This window comes from Salvelinus namaycush, chromosome 16, assembly GCF_016432855.1.
Source record: "Salvelinus namaycush isolate Seneca chromosome 16, SaNama_1.0, whole genome shotgun sequence".
NCBI classification, from domain to species: domain Eukaryota; kingdom Metazoa; phylum Chordata; class Actinopteri; order Salmoniformes; family Salmonidae; genus Salvelinus; species Salvelinus namaycush.
The window spans coordinates 13,353,549-13,368,107 of NC_052322.1; the positions used below are offsets into that span (position 1 = coordinate 13,353,549).

A 14,559-nucleotide genomic window follows, 5' to 3' on the forward strand; every position below is an offset into this window, starting at 1 on the left:
GCGTACAGGTTGCAGTGGTGGGTAGTATATGGGGCTTTGGTGACAAAACGGATGGCACTGTGATAGACTGCATCCAATTTGTTGAGTAGAGTGTTGGAGGCTATTTTGTAAATTACATCGCCGAAGTCGAGGATCGGTAGGATGGTCAGTTTTACGAGGGTATGTTTGGCAGCATGAGTGAAGGATGCTTTGTTGCGAAATAGGAAGCTGATTCTAGATTTAATTTTGGATTGGAGATGCTTAATGTGCGTCTGGAAGGAGAGTTTATAGTCTAACCAGACACCTAGGTATTTGTAGTTGTCCACATATTCTAAGTCAGAACCGTCCAGAGTAGTGATGCTGGACGGGCGGGCAGGTACGGGCAGTGACCGGTTGAAGAGCATGCATTTAGTTTTACTTGTATTTAAGAGCAGTTGGAGGCCACGGAAGGAGAGTTGTATGATATTGAAGCTCGTCTGGAGGTTAGTTAACACAGTGTCTAAAGAAGGGCCAGAAGTATACAGAATGGTGTCGTCTGCGTAGAGGTGGATCAGAGAATCACCAGCAGCAAGAGCGACATCATTGATGTATACAGAGAAGAGAGTCGGCCCGAGAATTGAAACCTGTGGCACCCCGATAGATACTGCCAGAGGTCCGGACAACAGGCCTTCCGATTTGACACATTGAACTCTATCAGAGAAGTAGTTGGTGAACCAGGCGAGGCAGTCATTTGAGAAACCAAGGCTGTTGAGTCTGCCGATAAGAATGTGGTGATTGACAGAGTCAAAAGCCTTGGCCAGGTCGATGAATACGGCTGCACAGTATTGTCTCTTATCGATGGCGGTTACGATATCGTTTAGGACCTTGAGCTCTGTCGAGGATGAGCACAACAATCTCAGACAACTCATATTTCCGATTCCAGGAATACGATTGATTGATGTTATCCAGGATAACAACAAACACATGTGTGGTAGTACAGCCTTTATAAGGCAGTGGACAGCGTGTAAGAATAGACTGGACTTAAAAAGATGATGATCTTTGGGATGAGCGGCTAATAATAATTAGATGGGGCTATTCTTATACTGACTGTACCGCGGCTGGGAGAGCAGCACCGATAGTCATTCAATCCAATGTAATGACGTCAACATCAAGCAGTAGCTTTCCTACTGCAATTAGCTATCGACTATTAGATTCAGTTGCTTCTTTTTTGTAACGGTTCGATTAGCAGAAGTGCGATTCAGATGATAGTACAGTAGTGTATGCTGGGATAATTCCTGAAGCCTTGCCTGGCCTAGGGCTGGCTCAGACAGTGCCTACCACCTACCTGGGAAGTCTGCTGAAGGGAAGGGATCCTTCACTTCCTTCACGTTGGATTCAAACTCATCAACTTTCAGCTGGAATTGAAAACAATGGATATATAATGAGACAGGTTAATAAACAGCTAAAAACATAGAGTATCAGAATACAAGAGACACAGCTAACTAAATACCACACATTGACCAAGCATCAGCTCATTGACAGCTTAATGGCACAGTATACAGTAGGCTATCCGTGCCATCTCAACACCTGGTTCAGGACTGAAATAGTGAAATGTAACCCTGCACCAAGAGATGTGGTGTCAGATCCTGTTGGCTCACTAGCCCTCTTTGCTGACTGACCGTAGCGGTGGTGGGAATCCACTCTATCCTAGTTCTCTGTCCAGTTAGCTTCTTAATGCTAGGGTTAGTTAACTAACCTCATACACTAACCTGCCAGGTACAGATAGAGGACTCTTGAGTCAGCAGTACTAACCTTAGCAGTGGTGGGAATCCCCTCTATCTTAGCCCTCTGTTCAGCCAGTTTCTTAGCCAGCAGAACCTTCTCCTCGTCAGCCTTGTCTGGCATGTTGGCCCTGGTAGGAACAGGTGGAGAGAGGGAGAATAGGGGAACATTTAGTTGTAATAATGGATGTATAGCTAACAGCGGCTGATTAAGATGGGAAAGGAAGGAAGATAAATATAAAGAAGGATAGAGAAAGTTGAGCAAACAGCCGCTAACATCCAGTACTTGACATGGGCAGGAGTTCACCGCAACTGCGTACCGGCACCTCAGATTTTGTTCTTCTTGAGTTCCCGCAACTCCTATAAAATATTAGCTCAAAAGTATTGTGGAGCTCCTGTACCTGAATATAAACGGTACCGGCACACAAAATGAGTACCGGAACCTATTTCAGTCTAAGTCAAGCACTGCTAACATCTTAAATTTATTTAGCTCTTTCTGCAATGGTGCCAAACAAGAGTGTGTTGAGTCAAAGGAGGGTTGTTGTGTTTACCTGAGCAGTTTCCGCCTCTTCCTCTCTTCTGCCTTGTCTTTCTGGGCGGCCGTCAGGCTCTCTGCTTCTGCCAGGTTGTCAACAGCGATGGCCAGGAACACGTTGAGGAGGATGTCTGTTCACACAGCACTCAGGAAACAACAGCCTTGTACTTGGGCCTGCTCTTAGCTATGCCACAGTCTAGCCTTGTAATTATACAATTATTTTACATCCTATAAAACAAACCCTATTCTGTAACCAAACAGGTCACAAACTATTCTATCCTGACAGACGGTAACAAAAATGTTAATCAAGTTGGCCAGTAACCACGCCGAACCTTGCATTAAGACAACAGTTCTATTTTGTTTTCACCCATTTTTATGATATTAGCCAATTTTGACTTTGTGGCTGTGGTAACTAGTGACAACCGATCTCCTGAGGGGTACTGCCATCACCACAGCAGCCTACCACTGCCTGCGGATGATGATGATGTCAACCCGAGACTCAAACCCTACAGAGTCCACCCCCTGGATCCTTCATCTACAACCGTTGGCTTCATCTCAGTCTCCGCCTGAATCCCCTCACATCCATTCCATTTCCGCAAAAAATATTCGAAACTTTTTTCAATGTACTGGTGAAGTGAAGGATACAGTTTCCACAGGTGAAGAGGATGATGAAGTAGATGCTGACTAGGATGCCAGGGAAGACTGGTCCACCGTAAGCCATGATACCATTATACATGATGGAGTTCCAGTCCTCCCCTGTCAGAACCTGAATGAAGAGGAGGAAGTCGTTCAATCCGTCCCTCCGGCCAGTCAGTCAACACATCACGCTACAATAGAAAGCACAATACCTGGAAGACACTGATGAGCGCCTGGGGGAAGTTGTCAAAGTTACTGCGTCTGATCTCCTGGTCTGGGAAGTTAAACTTCCCCCCGAACACCTGCATGCCCAGCAGGGAGAAAATGACGATGAAGAGGAAGAGGAGGAGGAGCAGCGAGGCGATGGAACGGACTGAGTTTAACAGGGAGGCAACCAGGTTACTGAGGGAGGTCCAATACCTGAGAGAGGAGAGAGTAGTGGGCTGTTATCAGAGATATACTATATGGTGGTACTTAGGTGAAACGTTTACTGACAGTGCGCTCACGAAAATAAAAAGCTACTTTGGCTCTTAGGGCCACCGTAGAGATACTAGACTATATCAAATGTTTGATTACATTGACTATGATTATATTACTGATATCATATCGCTTATCTCGTAATTTCAAATGCAATGCTTGACAAGTGCTGTTTTATTGTTGACTCATTAAACTTAGAAAGCACAGAGATGCCGCTCAGTGATTGTGGAACAAACCCCAAAATCACTGCAACAGCATGTGTCACCAAATGTTAAATCTCTCTGATGGAAGGCTAGCTAGCTCGGGATTTGATAAGGCTCGCAAGAATAGCAAACGTTTGGTCAATAAATGCTCTTCCAGTGAGGCGACTTACTTGGTGACCTTGAGCAGTCTCAGCAGGCGGATGCAGCGGAGGACAGAGATGCCGAGAGGGGACATGACGTCAGCAGTGACCAGGATGATCTCGAGGATGCCCACGCTCACCACGAAGCAGTCGAAGCGGTTGAACAGGGACAAGAAGTATTGAGGCAGGCCCAGAGCGTACATCTTCACAAACATCTCCAGCGCAAACAGGGTCAGCAGCACCTTGTTGGCATTATCTGAGAAAGGACACAGGAACCAATGAGGACAAAGGGATAGGCAAGAGGTAACCGATATGAAATCAGGGACAGGCGAGACAGGCCCCTAAGAACTGATCCTTGTTGGCACTATCTGACACCAGAGAGAATAACACAGCTAAGTAAGTGGAGGCTGGTGGGAGGAGCTATAGGAGGATGGGCTCATTGTAATGGCTGGAATGGAATTCATGGAACGGAGTCAAACATGTGGTTTCCATATGTGTGATGTGTTTGATACCGTTTCCATTGATTCCTTTCCAGCCATTACAATGAGCCTGTCCTTCTATAGCTCGTCCCACCAGCCTCCATCTAAGTCATATTTTATTTGTGAGTGATGGTTGTCTTTTTCATGCAAGTCGGAATACTTCTGCTGGGAACAAACACCCAAAGACTTAGGTTATTGAATCACCTTAGGGTTATTCAAATATGTATTTTGGGAGAAGCAAAACAGTGAGCAGACATTTCCTTATGGCTTTTTCTCTTAGCCTGACGACTCACACTAAATTCTTACGCAGCGCTGTCGTTCGCTGCGTACTTTACTCTGAGACTGCCGTCATTGAAGTCGTTTGTGGTGTCGAGGGGCGTTGTACAAAACAAAGTCATCAGCGATTGGATCGCCTCTAACCAATCATAGTAACAAATCCAATGACACATTTTCAAACCGCCGCTTTACCCACGTGTGTTCTGGCCCAATCCATCGGTTTCTGTACCAATCAGACGGCCCCGAATGGGTTGGCATTCGGTGAAGGGTCGGGGAGGTATTCAGATCCAGACTCATTGCGGAGAAGAAACTAACGTCCGTGGGCGTGATGTAACATTTGGCCGGAGCAAGGAGTCTGGGTTGCCAGGCAATTACTCTATATATATATTGGACGTTCTTTTTGTCCTGTTCCTGTTATTATTTTGGATGTGCGTAAAACCCCCTGCATTCATTATCGGCAAGACAGGGTGCTAAGAACTGACCCTTAGACAGCAGGACGTTTGATGTAGTTCATGGTTTGTACTGGGAGCAGCTATTTCTGTACTAGAGGCTCAGGTTCTGGCTATGGGGGTAACATTAGTCAACTAAAAAAAGTCACCATATATCAGTGAGTAAAAGTAAAAGAGGTCACAGTAAATATAAAGAGATAAAGACATGACAGAAACGAGATACAATACACTAGCGTATGCTTACGTGCCAATATTCTGACCTGAGATCTGCGTAACGCAACATTTTTGTGCAAGTATCTTATTGACATCAATGAATGATTTAAGCGAAAGCCTGAGTTGTGGCAGCTTATCTTTACTCTGAATCGGGCCCATGCAGAACATGCTTCCTAGATGTACTAGTCAATGGCAGCTTCAGTGAGAGCGTAAAACAGACCTTATATAGTAGAGTGTGTGTGTGTGTGTGTGTGTGTGTGTGTGTGTGTGTGTGTGTGTGTGTGTGTGTGTGTGTGTGTGTGTGTGTGTGTGTGTGTGTGTGTGTGTGTGTGTGTGTGTACCTTGTACAGTAGTAAGCATGTCTGACTGGTGGTGATGTTCACTAGCGATGGCAATAGTATTCAGGAAGACCACCAGAATCACAGACCAATAAAATGTCTTCGATTTTACATAGACGAGACACTTCATCCTGAAGAACCGGTTCCAGCGACGAGCCAGACGACTGGGGAGAGAGGGTTGAGAGAGAAAGAGAGGAAAGAGGGAGGAGAAATGAGAGACGAGAGGGGGGGAGAGGAGAGGAGGAGAGACAGAGAGAGAGAGAGAAAGAGAGGGAGGGAGAAAAGGGAGGGAGACAGAGAGGAGAGAGGGAGAGAATGAGGGAGAGAGGGAGAAAAACAGAGGGAGACAGAGAGAGCAGAGAGTGCAGAGAGAGCAGAGAGGGAGAGAATGAGGGAGAGCGGGGAAGGAGAGGATGGTCTGAAGTCAGTCACCGTGTCTATGATATGTAAAAAATAATATTACATTTAAATGATGTATCGCTTATGTTTTTATCTCCGTACTCACTAATAGTACACCATCCGGCTCTCACCCTCCATCCCTATCAGACTGTCTGTGTCTGCCTCCGTCAAAGGCAGGAGTCCTGCCAAGAATAAACAGAATATTAGGGGGACTTGTATACATGAAGACACCCTACACCCCAACAGGGGGTCAGCTCCCACTCAGCCCAGTCAAAGCTCTTCTCTGTCCTGGCACCCCAATGGTGGAACAAGCTTCCCCTTAACATCAAAACAGCAGAGTCCCTACCCATCTTCCGAAAATGTCTGAAACCCTACCTTTTTGAAGTGCATCTTAAATAACCCCCCAGGCGCACACCGCCCCAACTTGCCTTTTCTGACTATCACTGACTTTGCTGTTAACTACTTTATTGAGGGAAAATGTACTTACTATGACTGTGATATGTAGTTGTCTCACCTAGCTATCTTAAGACGAATGCACTCATTTGTAAGTCGCTCTGGATAAGAGTGTCTGCTAAATGTCTAAAATATAAAATGCAATGTTGTTCAAATCCCTAGGAACCCCCAGAACAAATCAGACACCCTATAACAATTTAGACGTCGGACACCTCCAAGAGATGTTGGGCGCCCTCAAGAGTCAATGTACAACTGGACAGTGTCAGCAGCTACCTTTCCCCTCCTGCTCGTTGTCTAGGACCTCAGCCTGAGTGATCCATTCCATGTAACCCTTCAGGTCCTCATCCAGCTGCTGGGTCTCCCTCAACTTCTGGAACTCCCCTCGGGACTTAGCCTTCTCTCTCTCCTTAGTGAACTCTCTGGGTGTAGGGAAGAGGACAAAAAAGGTAGAGTAGAAAATAAGAGACATTTCTGATTAAATACACCATTCAACATAACTAGAAGAACAGTATACTCCAAAAGGGTTCCAAAAGGGTTCTTCGGCTGTCCAAATAGGAGAACCCTTTTGGGTTCCACGTAGAACCTTCTGTAGAAAGGGTTCTACGTGGAACCCAAAAGGGTTCTATGTGGAACCAATAAGGGTTCTTCAAAGGGTTCTCCTATGGGGACAGCCAATGAGCCTTTTTAGGTTCCAGATTGCACCTTTTTTAATAAAAGCGTAGAGTAGAGGACATGATCATACCCACTGAGAACACCCAGGACCAGATTGAGCACGAAGAAGGATCCAATTAGGATCAGAGTCACGAAGTAGAGCCAGGGCCACTCGTTCCCTATGGCATCGTTCACCTGCAGGAGAACATCACTACTGCGTTGCTACAACGTCACTACAACATAATACACAAGTGTTTCCCAAACTCGGTCCTGGGGACCCCAAGGGGGGCACATTTTGGTTCCCATAGCACTACATAGCTGATTCAAATAATCACATTTGATGACATGTTGATTATTGGATTCAGCTGGGTAGTGCTAGGGCAAAAACCAAAACGTGCACCTCTTGGGGTCCCCAGGACCGAGTTGTCATACAGTCACAAAGTAGAGCCAGGGCCATCATTCACCTGAAGGACAGCACAACATTACTACCAACTACAGCGTCACTACTGTAATACAGTAGGTTGTTTGCTACACCACCATGAAGCTGGATGGGTCATCTATTCTAATACACTGCCTTTAATTACGTCGTTGGGAGGCAAAATAAGCTGTCTGCGGAATCTCAGCCGGATTCTGACCGCATCTCATGTCCTGTGAAGTGCATAGATGTATGGTCCTCTCAGGTAATGGCACGCCACAGGACCCTGCTGTGAGTCTGCAGTCAGCTGCTTCTCATAGGGAGGAGAGACTGACCCAGTAGAGCACATCGGTCCAGCCCTCCATAGTGATAGACTGGAAGACGGTGAGCATGGCGAAACCAAAGTTGTCAAAGTGGGTGATGCCGAAGTTTGGCCCCGCCCAGCCTGAACGACACTCTGTCCCGTTGAGGAGGCAGCGGCGCCCGTTACCGGCCTGGGCACAGGGGGCGGGCCTCTCGTTCTCTAATGTAGCCATGATGTCTGGAGGAGAGAGAGAGAGACAACCAAATGTTTTATTGTGAAAGATGTTGATGTGTGGTGACCAGGGTTGGGGTCAATTCGATTTCAATTCCAATCAATTCAGAAAACCCCAATTCCAATTCCCAAATTTTGGAGGAAAGGACAGAAAGCGACACAACAACGTTTTCATTGTGAAAGACTTTGATGTATGGTGACGTGATCAGTATGTGCTGTATAGCAAAAACTCAATATATTGTAATACAGCACTAACACATTAGCGACCAGGTTAGTGGTGCCTTGTTTACAACTCAGACCTCCATCCAAAGAGTACAGTAGAGCTACCTGGTTGTCCAAATATTACCTGGTTGTCCAAATATTACCTGGTTGTCATAGCTGTTTGTCCTCAATGTCAGTGACTTACCTCAAATACTCTTCACATACTCTTTACTATCTACTACTTTTTGCTTACCTGTGCCGGTCCAGTAGCAGGTCTTGTGCATCTTACACTTGAAGAGCTCTAGACCTACGATGGCGTAGATGGTGACCATGAAGAAGACCAGCAGGCCAATGTGCAGCAGGGGCAGCATTGCCTTCAGGATAGAGTTCATCACCACCTGCAGGCCTGGAGGGGAACAACAGGGAGGAGCTCACTACCTCAGTACTATTTCATTTTTAAAAAACAGACATATTAGCCAACGAGGGTCAATGGTATGTTAAAGAAACAGAAATGCGCGCTTAGCTAAAACCTGAAGAAACAATATTGTAAAACATAATGGAAGGAGATGACAGTGTGACCCACTACTACCCACTGTGAATGTTACTCGAAGCCTGACGAAGAACTTCTGGTCGAAACGCTGCACTGGAGAATCAAACAACTGAAGCATCAAACAATGTGTGCGGGCATGTGTGCGCGTGCGTGTTTGCGTGATGTGTCGGTCCTTACTGGGGACTCCAGTTACGAGACGTAGGGGCCTGAGCACCCTGAATGCTCTGAGGGCCTTCATATCTAACCCTCCTCCCTTCTCCATGTGAATGCCTGCTAGATAGTTGATGGTGTCCAGGGCGATGGTGAAGAGGCTGCAGGAGAAAAACAACAGACAGAATTAGTAACTGGTGACACTTTTACTGTAGGCTCACTAGGTACGCATTCATAAAGCCTTTATAACAGCTACATAGGACATTATAGAGTGGCATGCAACTAACTGATTACCACAGAGATACTAAACAATCGACTTTCTCTGTAACCCTTTACCTGAAACCAACTAAAGCCAAGCATAATGCATTGTGGTGTGGTTGTAATGCATTGTGGTGTGGTTGTAATGCATTATGGTGTGGTTGTAATGCATTGTGGTGTGGTTGTAATGCATTGTGGTGTGGTTGTAATGCATTGTGGTGTGGTTGTAATGCATTGTGGTGTGGTTGTAATGCATTGTGGTGTGGTTGTAATGCATTGTGGTGTGGTTGTAATGCATTGTGGTGTGGTTGTAATGCATTGTGGTGTGGTTGTAATGCATTGTATGCCCCCTTTATAATCTACTGGCATAAAACTGAATGTGACCGGAATACGCTGTTGTGCAGACCCAAACCATACAGTGCTAGCTTGATTGATTGGCTTCCATACGGAGCCCTCCCATAGGGCACGTCTTACCCCATGAAGACAATGACGAAGTCCAGTAAGTTCCAAGCGTTCCGTAGATAGGCTCCCTCGTGGAATACAAAGCCGTACGCTATTATCTTCAGAAAGCACTCTAACGTAAAGATCACCAGGAAGATATACTCCAGACTCTCCTGAAAGAGAAAGACACGAAAACCCTGGCAATGAGACTCTTTACAAAACTCGTCGTCTTTATTTATCCATTAGAAAAGAGACCTTGAGAATTTGTCCCAATTTGCAGTTGTAAAGCTCACGCACAACATACACACACAACAGGCTGGGGTCAGATTTGATACCCAACTCCCTGGTCTTACACCTTTCATTTTAGGGAAGCAAAGAGCCCATCTGCCCGAAAAAGACCTATCGATGGCAGTTAGTTCAATAGAGGATAAAAGGCATTTCAAGGCCCACTCTGTGATATTTACCTCTGTTTTTTTTCTTCATTAACGATATAAGAACATAGGAGTGAGCGTTTAAGGAAAAATGATTGGGGTCACTGAAACCTTTGACACAATCGGCTGCTGTAAAATCAAACGGGCTTTAACGGTATTAGATTTGCCAGCTTGTTCTCTCGCGACAGCTCTGATTAGAAAGGGCCTAGACAGGGTTTAAAGGGATGACGCTGACTCAGTAAGAGGGACGTATGGTGAGACTGGGTGCCATTGTAGTTCAAATGTCTGACCTTTGTCAGCTACACACACACACACTGGCTCACATACTAACATACTAGCTCTCACATAAACAGTACGCTGAGGAGAAGTATGATGTTTTGTAACCAAAGGTTATTAAGGGCACAGATAATCTCCTTTGACTCATCATTCATTTGAGCTGATAATGCTACAGACGATAAGTTAGATAAACATTTGATTCCCTGTGGTATTAGCTCTAGCATTGATAGTGTCAGGAAGAGCAGGCAAACACACACATAACAGCACCATGTAGGGTGTCCCTCTGTCTCTATACACACACCGTGGTGGTCGCTAGACCAGACAGGCAGAGGAACTGTGGAACACACAACAACTGCAACGTGACAGACTACATTTACGACAGCTACTTTTCGGAGACTACATCTCTGTGTTGACAATTCTCTCCTTCACAAATCACTTCCAAGGAGTTCATTTAGTTCCTGGTTCCCCTGACTGAAACAAACCGATTGGATGGATTAAAATAGCTATTCTAAATGTTTTCCACACTGTATTGGCTGGTATGTCTGTGCAGTGAAGAACAGTCACAGAACTAAACCCTGCTTGAGTTACAGTTTGGCCAGGTCTCCATTGAGAAAGAGCTCTTCTAACCTCAAATGGGACTTCCTGGTTAAATAATGGAATTAGTGAAAAGTGATTTGTCTTGTATATAGCAGCATTGCAGTTGGCTCAGAGTTACTCATCGTTACTCACTGCTTATACTTATTAGTAGTCAATATTCAGATTAACTATTTGCATGTACTGTAGATCTGATTGGTAAAATTACTTCAATAGCCAGTGTCCTTCTACAGAATGAAACTAACACCACCGTGGTTGTTAGGACAGACAAACGCTCCAACAAGTCAGTTCTTCAAATTCCTGCCCTGCTAGAGCTGCCCGTCCGAATGCATAGTGCCAACTGTAAAGTTTGTTGGAGGAGGAATGGTCTGGGGCTGTTTTTCATGGTTTGGTCTAGGCCCCTTAGTTCCAGTGAAGGGAAATCTTAATGCTACAGCATACAATGACATTCTAGACGATTCTGTTCTTCCAACTTTGTGGCAACAGTTTGAGGAAGGCTCTTTCCTGTTTCAGCATGACAATGCCCCCGTGCACAAAGCAAGGTCCATACAGAAATGGTTTGTCTAGATCGGTGTGGAAGAACTTGACTGGCCTGCATAGAGCCCTGACATCAACCCCATCAAACACCTTTGGGATGAATTAGAACGCCGAATGCAAGCCAGGCCTAATCGCCCAACTTCAGTGCCTGACCTGACTAATGCTCTTGTGGCTGAATGGAAGCAAGTCCCAGAAACAATGTTCCGACATCTAGTGGAAAGCCTTCCCAGAAGAGTGGAGGATGTTAAAGCAGCAAAGGTGGGACCAACTCCATATTAATGCCCATGATATGGAATGAGATGTTCAACAAAAAGGTGTCCACATTCTTTTGGTCATGTAGTGATGTATATATATATCACCTCATGGATATATACTGTGTAATCCCACTGTGTAATTCACTTTAAAGTGGGTGTACTGTGTGTGTGTGTATATAAAGTGGGTGTACTCTGTGTGTATATATATATATATATACACACACACACACACACAGTACACCCACTTTAAAGTGAATTACACAGTGTGACAGTATGTATAAGTATCTGACTGAGTGTTTCCAGTGACAGTGCTGTGCGTCCATGAGGTGATGCTGACTGTGAATGCACGTCGACACACTTCTTCTAACAACCAGGGAGGGTGGGCTTCAGACCAGAAGCAATACTACTTGAACCCCGGTCTTATACGCTTACTTCTGACGACCAGGGGGAGAGTGGGTTTGCTTCTTCAGAGCCCAGCGCACAGCTCCTGTTTCAGTCCTCGCATCCTTGGAATGACTCACTCACTGAGGAGCTGGTGGGTGGGCTGAGAGCCAGCCGAGGGCCAGCTGAGAGACGAGTCATACAGGATTAATCAGGGAAGCATTAGGAGATCTAATGCCAAATCAGATCTAATGACAGGAATGGCCAGATGGATCATGCTGGGGTTGTAATCTAGAGTGATGAGATGGGTGTGTATCCTATGGATGGACAACACATTAACAGTATACTGTATGTTGGCCATGGTAGTGTTACTCTGTTGTGGTGAAAGGAGGTGGAACGTGGATCATGACAGAGTTCCATTTAGCAGATGCTTTTATTCAAAGCGATTTACAGTAGTGCTTGTATAATTCTTTCCATATGGATGACCCCAGCGGTAGTCGAACACACAATCCTGGCGCTGCAAGCGTCGTGCTCTACTAACTGAGACACGCAGCACCATGGCACAGGCACCTAGTTTCCATGTTGCAGAACTAGGGAGAGCCAGACACAGGGTTTGTGAACTTGGGAGCGCTAGCTAGCTATGTGGCGCTAAGTGGCAGTTGGTGCACTGGGTGTTCCATCTAAACATTCTGTACAATAGGAGTGCCTAAGGTCAGTCTGTCAGGGTCATAGGCTGCCATAAAATAACGCAATATATGCCACAACAGGTGTAAATATAAGGGTCAGCACAGTGTTTACGAACACATTATAACATATTATGACAAGTTATGTCAGATTATGATATGGTTATGACAGTGTCATAATGTGTTATGATGCTGGGTGTCAAGTAAAGTGTTACCGTTTCAACTAATAATTATTAACTGGTTCCACAGCCTTTTTTTGTTTACTCAAATGTTTGGTCCAAGTGTTACCTTAACAACAACTAAAATTGTTGGCCTAAGCTTTGCTCCAACTTGAAAAAACAAAAATGATGTGTTTGCTCAACTGAAACAAGTCCGTGCAACTAGTTACACACACACACAAACAGTATTTTAAACATACAACACTTTCAACGTACATATTTGTCACACGTTGACATGCATTATTACATTGTGCATGTTCATTTATACTGTAATTATTATTCAACCTGTTCCCAACTGGGATTTGAACTCGCAAACTCAGTGTGTAGCATTCCAATCTTACAGCTACGCCACCATGTCAATGTCAATTATCAGTTCATCTGACTAGTCTCTCTTCATTGATTTAATTTGATTATTTCTGTAATTTGAGTTTTTTTCTGTACAGTTGTCTAAAGTTGGTGGGGCATATTATTCAGTTTTAATGCAACTCCTTAATCACTAGGATAAATAAAATAGTTTATCTTGAGTGTACTTCTAGCAGAGTTGAGATTTACTTTGAAGTGCATAGTGTAGCAACACAGGTGAAATCAGTCATTGACCGAGATATGTTGGCCTAGCTGTAAGATTGTAATGCTGTGAACCAAGAGGTTGCGAGTTCAAATCCCAGGTGAGGACATGTTGAATATGAATTACTGTAGAAATGAACATGCACAATGTAATCATGAATAGCAACGTGTGTCAAATATGTATGTTGAAAACATTGTATGTTAAAAGCACTGTCTGTGTGTAGAACTACACTGTACAAAAATATAAGTGCAACATGTAAGATGTTGGTTTCATGAGCTGAAATAAAAGATCCTAGAAATATTCCATATGCACAAAAAGCTTATTTCTCTTTAATTTTGTGCACATATTTGTGAAATCCATAGATTACGACATAATGAATTTATTTCAATTGACTGATTTCCTTATATGAAATGAAAATCGTTGAAATTGTTACATGTTGCGTTTATATTTTTGTTCAGTATAGTTCTCTCTTGTTTGGCCAATGTTTTGGGTTATTCACGTAACACTTGGGCCGAGAAAAAAACCTGCAGAACCAGTTACTTAAAAATAATGAGTTGAAACAACAAGATTTATTTTACATTGCATGCTCTGCGCCTGATCTGAAAGCCTGTCTCTGATCTTCGGAGACAATCCTTACACACATAGCCACTCTCCAGTATCGTCGACTAGTTATCTCAAGACACTTTCAAATATTCCTTCAGAAATCCCCTAAATTAAGAGGTGAGTGTATGGAAAAACCTCCTGGGTTGTGGGGTTATGTACAAGTATAACCCACCGACTCAGATCTATGGCCTGCACCGTACTCCCACACCCACAGCAGTACATCAACACACACCTATGAGAACAGGCCTAAATATAAAGCCTCAGGACGCTCCTCAGACCAGGCTAGGGAGGGCTAACGCCTGTCTTGCCTTACAGTCACTGAGTGTTATAAATGTTGGAGACATTAAGAGTCACCTGCTATGTAGAGTGTGATCAATTTATTAAAACGATATCTGATCGACAGATATATTATTAGGTGCTGTTGGTACTTAGCCTGGGTGCCTGTCTATTTCATTATAGATTTGAGCTGGTAAGGGAGC

The 14,559-nt window shown here is 44.5% G+C and overlaps 1 protein-coding gene across 1 annotated transcript in view; it reads right to left on the reverse strand.

The window, feature by feature from the left end:
* Positions 1–14,559, reverse strand: part of LOC120060984 (dihydropyridine-sensitive L-type skeletal muscle calcium channel subunit alpha-1-like) — a 38,310-nt gene that overhangs the window by 19,992 nt on the left and 3,759 nt on the right. Inside the window, exons 3-16 of the mRNA XM_039010443.1 lie at positions 9,572–9,711; positions 8,867–9,000; positions 8,393–8,545; positions 7,739–7,944; positions 7,080–7,183; positions 6,611–6,756; positions 5,991–6,066; positions 5,489–5,649; positions 3,761–3,986; positions 3,123–3,330; positions 2,920–3,040; positions 2,291–2,405; positions 1,771–1,870; positions 1,304–1,373 (exon numbers count right to left, since the gene is read on the reverse strand). Of these exons, the coding sequence (XP_038866371.1) occupies positions 1,304–1,373; positions 1,771–1,870; positions 2,291–2,405; positions 2,920–3,040; positions 3,123–3,330; positions 3,761–3,986; positions 5,489–5,649; positions 5,991–6,066; positions 6,611–6,756; positions 7,080–7,183; positions 7,739–7,944; positions 8,393–8,545; positions 8,867–9,000; positions 9,572–9,711 (1,960 nt within the window). The remainder of the gene's footprint in view (positions 1–1,303; positions 1,374–1,770; positions 1,871–2,290; positions 2,406–2,919; positions 3,041–3,122; positions 3,331–3,760; positions 3,987–5,488; positions 5,650–5,990; positions 6,067–6,610; positions 6,757–7,079; positions 7,184–7,738; positions 7,945–8,392; positions 8,546–8,866; positions 9,001–9,571; positions 9,712–14,559) is intronic.